Source organism: Montipora foliosa, chromosome 4 (assembly GCF_036669935.1).
Source record: "Montipora foliosa isolate CH-2021 chromosome 4, ASM3666993v2, whole genome shotgun sequence".
NCBI lineage: Eukaryota > Metazoa > Cnidaria > Anthozoa > Scleractinia > Acroporidae > Montipora > Montipora foliosa.
This window is the reverse complement of record NC_090872.1, coordinates 41,182,824-41,187,823: the sequence shown is the minus strand read 5'-3', so window position 1 is coordinate 41,187,823 and position 5,000 is coordinate 41,182,824. Positions and strand designations below refer to the sequence as shown.

Sequence of the window (5,000 nt, the reverse complement as noted above, 5' to 3'; positions counted from 1 at the left end):
CTCTCCCTGAGAGATTTTAAGGAAGAAATCAAACCATTGAAACTGAGAAAGTTTGTTTTAATGCTGTATCTTTCAGTGAATTCATAAAAAGAAAGGAAAGTGTTTGCATCCTTCATTAGATGTGAAACCTTTGAAATACCTTTAACAAACCATTCTTTATAGTGCACTGGCTTGTTTTCAATTCTTATTAGAGAATTATGCCACAAGCTCATTGAGAGGAAGTGTTCAATAGAATTTAGGTTATCTTCATAACTGGTCTCAGACCAAATTTGCAAAATTTCTTTTATAAAGACATAGATAATATTTTAATTTTGGGTAAATCTTCTTTTTTAAGATTGCCTTTGAAAACAGCAGTACCACCGCAATTTTTTAACTCGTCAAAAAAAAGTTTCCATTTACCTAAGTTTGACTCATCAAGATATTTAATGACCCACATGGTTTTAAGTGCTTTGTTAAAAGATTGTATATCTATCATTCTTAGGCCTCCTTGAGAGTAGTCCCCTATCATTATGTCCCGTTTAATCTTGTCGCCCTTTCCATTCCATAAAAAATTGAAAGCTTTATTAATTTCATTTAAAATATATTCCTATGTTGGCAAGGGCGACAGGATATAGACAAGTTGAGAGGCAATCAGGCTCTTTAAAACAGTTATTTTCCCAATTAAGCTTAGTCGTCGGTTTTCCCAACAGCTTAGGCAGTTGGTTATTTTCACCTGCTTTTTAGAAAAGTTTACACCCGTGACGTCTTCTGGGTTAGTTGAAAACCAGACACCTAAAGCTTTTACTTTTTTCTTAACCCATTTAAAGTCTTTTTCTGCACTGAGAATGACCCCACTCCCTTTGTTACATGTAGCTCCTATCCAGAGGACCTCTGTTTTCTTGTCATTTAATTTTAAACCTGAAATTTTCCTGAAATCATCCAGAACCTGCAAAGAGGACGTGAAGGCTTCATTTGAACCATCTAAGATAAGAGTAGTATCATCTGCATATTGGCTGATTTTGATTTCTTGTCCAAAAACCTTAATTCCTTTTATGTTTTGACAGGTCCTTACTTTTTCAGCTAAAATCTCTACGCAAAGGATAAAAAGATATGGTGATAAGGGACATCCCTGCCTGACTCCTCTTTCTAGTTTAAAGAAATTTGAAGACCAGCCATTGTTTAAGACACAGCTTTCAGAGTTATTGTAAAAAGTATTAATGCAGTTCACCAAAGAAGGGCCAAAATTGAAATGTTGAAGCGTTTTTGAATGAAGGCCCATTTCACTGTGTCGAAGGCTTTTTCAAAATCTAAAAAGAGTAGTAAACCTGGAATATTTTTGGTCGCTGCAACTTTATGACGCCATCAATTAGCCTGATATTCTTCATAAATCCAGTTTGATCGTTATTTATCAGCTTTGGAAGAGCTTTTTAAACCCTGTTTGCAATTGCTTTAGCTGCTATCTTATAGTCACAATTAAGTAAAGTAATGGGACGCCAGTTTTTTACCTGGTTGAGTTCTGCATCCTTTTTAGGTATTAATTTGATTATTCCTCTCCTTTGCGACATTGAAAGTTGTCCTTTCTCAAAGCCATAGTTAATTGCATCCAGTAAGTCATCAGCAATGTCTCGCCATAAGACTTTATAAAATTCTGCAATGCCATCTGTTCCAGGTGATTTATCAGGGGCCATAGATTTCAATGACTCCAGGCATTCTGGTTTAGTCAGTGGACCTTCACTTTTTTCCTTTTCGTCTGGATCGAAAGTTTTATCCTTAAGGTCGCCGAAGAAATTACCGTCCATCTGAAGGTGCCGAGTATCAATAGTTGACTTACTGTATAGAGGTTTTTATAAAACGTTTCACATTCACTTAAAATCTCTTTGTCCTTCGTTACAAAGACATTTTTTCCAACTTTTAATTGGCTTATTACACCATTCCTGCAATGTCTTTTCTCAAGAGTTAGGAAACATTTTGTGTTTTTTCCCCTTCATTATGCCATCTGCTCTTAGCTCGCAAGCTGTCACCTTTAGTTGTATACTCAATTATTTTCTCTAATTCAGCTTTTTTGACCTCCAGTTCCCTGAAAGCCTTCATCTTTTCTTGATTTTCGGAGCTATTTGTCTGTAACATTTTTTGTAGTATGTTAATATTCTTCTCTAGTTCTTCTTCCGTTCTTGTCATACATTTCTTTTTATTGGCTGCATACTTTAAAGATTGTTCCTGGATTTTCAGTTTAATTACTTCCCACAGCAGGGTCAGGGTTCACGTTGTCATGCTTGTATTCGTCGTGCACATTTTTAATTACCAAGAAAAGAAGTGTTCAATTTCCAATAGCCAGGTCCCCGCTCATTTGAATGGAGTGCTACATTGATTACTATCATAGAGTGGTCTGTTTTAAAACCCATTGTAATGTCAGCTTCTATTACATAGCACATTAAGCTTTGACTTACTAGAAAAAAAATATAGTCTGCAGTGAATTTCCGGGTTTTTTTGGGTGTCATGTGTATCGAAGAATATCAGGATTTAAAACCCGCCACACATCAATAAGATTTAGTTCATCAATGTTTTTGACTGAAATGGTGTGTGTTTTGTAGGGGCCGCCGGGCAAGGTTGAAGTCGCCGCGTAATATTAGATGATCGCATTGAAAATCATCTACGTGGACAAAGAAATCTTGAAAGAATCTAGGTTCGTCATTGTTGGGGGCATATAAGTTTGCCAAGGTGATACATTTATCTTCAGTTTTGATATCGCAAATAATGAATCTGCGGTTTGTGTCTGAGTAGATCCGCAAAATTTCAAATGAGAAGTTGTTGTTAAACAGGATAGCAACACCACCCCTAGCGCTGGAGAGGCAGCTAAAAATTGATTTGAAACCCCATTCTGATTACCACAAAGATGTTGTATTGGTACTGCAGTGCACCTCTTGAAGAAGATGAATATGAAAATTTTTTGTTCTTAGCCAGTTAAATGTTTCTCTTCGTTTCAGTTTGTCTCCCATACCGCGAACATTAAATGAACTTATTTTTATATTCATTTTTGGAATAGTACGGGGTTTTTTTTTTGGGAGCAATGTAACAAAATACTAGCTGAATGTCTTGTCTGTCAACAAAAACAAGATTAAACATACGCCTTACAAAAGGAGTCACTAAAGAAGAAAAAACAGTTACAATACAACACATTAAAATAAGCTATTCCAGGTAAGTTAAGTCCCAGAAGGATTGTGTTTGAAAGGGTACGTTAGCCTTTTAGTAAAAATTTGCATATCATGCAATTCTTGATTCTTTGATGTCTTAACAAAAGGGAAAAAAAGAGAAATGTTGACTTAATATAATTATCTATATTATTTTAAATATTCCAGAATATGGTTGTGGTCCTATCTTTCATTATTGATGATGAGAAAACGCCCAACAACTTTTGCATCTGGAAGTCCTGTGCTTACTCTTGCCTTTATCATAGCTGTAATTAAAGTTTTTCTCTCTAGCTGTATTGCTCTCGCGAAGTCCTCAGTTATATAAGCATCGGGATAGTTATCCGAATTTTTAATCTTACCATGTTTTGCCATATTAAATCTCTATCCTGACAACTAATGAAACGTGCAATGATAGGTCTCCATCTACCCTCTTGCTTTACACCCACTCTGTGCACAGCGTAGAGCTTTATGTCCGAGGTATCGATATCCATTTCGTTCTGAATAACTCTGTGTATTAAAGTCTTGCAATCTTCTTTCTCAATCTCCGTTATGTTGTTGAACCTCAGATTCTCCCGCCTCGTATACAGTTCCAGCTTAATGTTGTTCTCTGTTTCAGCATTCAGTCTATTTTCTAAGACTTCAATTTTCTTGTTCAAAACGTCCCTCCCAGTCTTTATTTCCTTTGAATTGTTTTCGGTCTTCTCTTTTAAAGTGTCCATGTTGTTTTGAGTTTCATGTCGTTTTGAAGTTGGACCTTAATCGCTTCGGTTTCGTTTTTAAAGTCCTTGCGTAGTCTGGTCACTTCCTCACGTAAACTAGCGAAGCCGTCCTCCATAGCCTTTTTTAAGGAGTCGATGGAGCCTTTAAGATCACTCGCCATGGCTTCTTCTTTGTTGGCTGACGAGCTTGATCCCTTTTTTCGCTTATTTCCCATGCAAAGAAAATCGTTCTAACACTAAAAAGTTAAAGCGTTCGATCGAAGAAATGTTAAGACGACATTTGCAATATCTCAGGATCAGGAAACTAGGCATAGAAACCCATTGCGTGCCGACAGTTAGAAAGCACGTCCGTACGGCATGTTGCCGGTCCCAGTTCAAACGCAAAAAAACTGGCTCAATCAGCAGCCGTAAACACTGCTTTGCTTCGGCCCCAGACCTGGGTCTTCTGGAGGTCCCAGAGCAGTGGCCTACATTCCTCCCAGCACACCCAGAATCCCAAAAACTCTCAAAAAACCCTCCTAGTGACCAGACACCACATCTGAACATCCAACCACCAACAGCACAATCTTCATCCACACCCAAGGCATCTTCCTCATTTTCTTTGCTGGAGGAGAGTAGTTGGTGATTTTCTTATCCTCTTTTTGTCACCACCTTTTTATCCCAAGTCACTGAGAAATCGACAAATACCCACTCCTGAGATGCTTGATTCACCACAGTAACAACACAGGACAATTATGTTCTATTTTCTGGGTTGTCTCAATGCTTTTATCCCACCAGATCTCCACATTTCCAATCCACGATATGTGGATGCCATATCATAAATTGGCCTGATTAAGTAATCCAATACTGACAGCATTGTCAGAAACTTGTAAATGCAATTTATTATGTAGAATGAGGATGAAATATTGTTGATTGTCATTATTTTGGCTATTTTTCATTAGGTATACGTAAGTAACATTGCAGTTATTTTATATTTCAGACTGTTGCCAATGAATCCTGGGAAAATCACCTGCAAAGAAACAACTCTGTTATTGTGGAGACATTTCATGGTCTTTTTAAATCCACTCTGGTTTGTCCAGACTGCAAGAAGGTTAGTTAAACACAGAATTTTGGT

The 5,000-nt window shown here is 37.1% G+C and overlaps 1 protein-coding gene across 4 annotated transcripts in view; it reads left to right on the top strand.

The window, feature by feature from the left end:
• Positions 1-5,000, top strand: part of LOC138000812 (ubiquitin carboxyl-terminal hydrolase 15-like) — a 199,672-nt gene that overhangs the window by 102,216 nt on the left and 92,456 nt on the right. For all 4 annotated transcript variants that reach the window (XM_068847466.1, XM_068847465.1, XM_068847468.1 and 1 more), the window contains one exon: positions 4,866-4,976. In XM_068847466.1, coding sequence (XP_068703567.1) covers positions 4,866-4,976 — 111 coding nt within the window. The remainder of the gene's footprint in view (positions 1-4,865; positions 4,977-5,000) is intronic.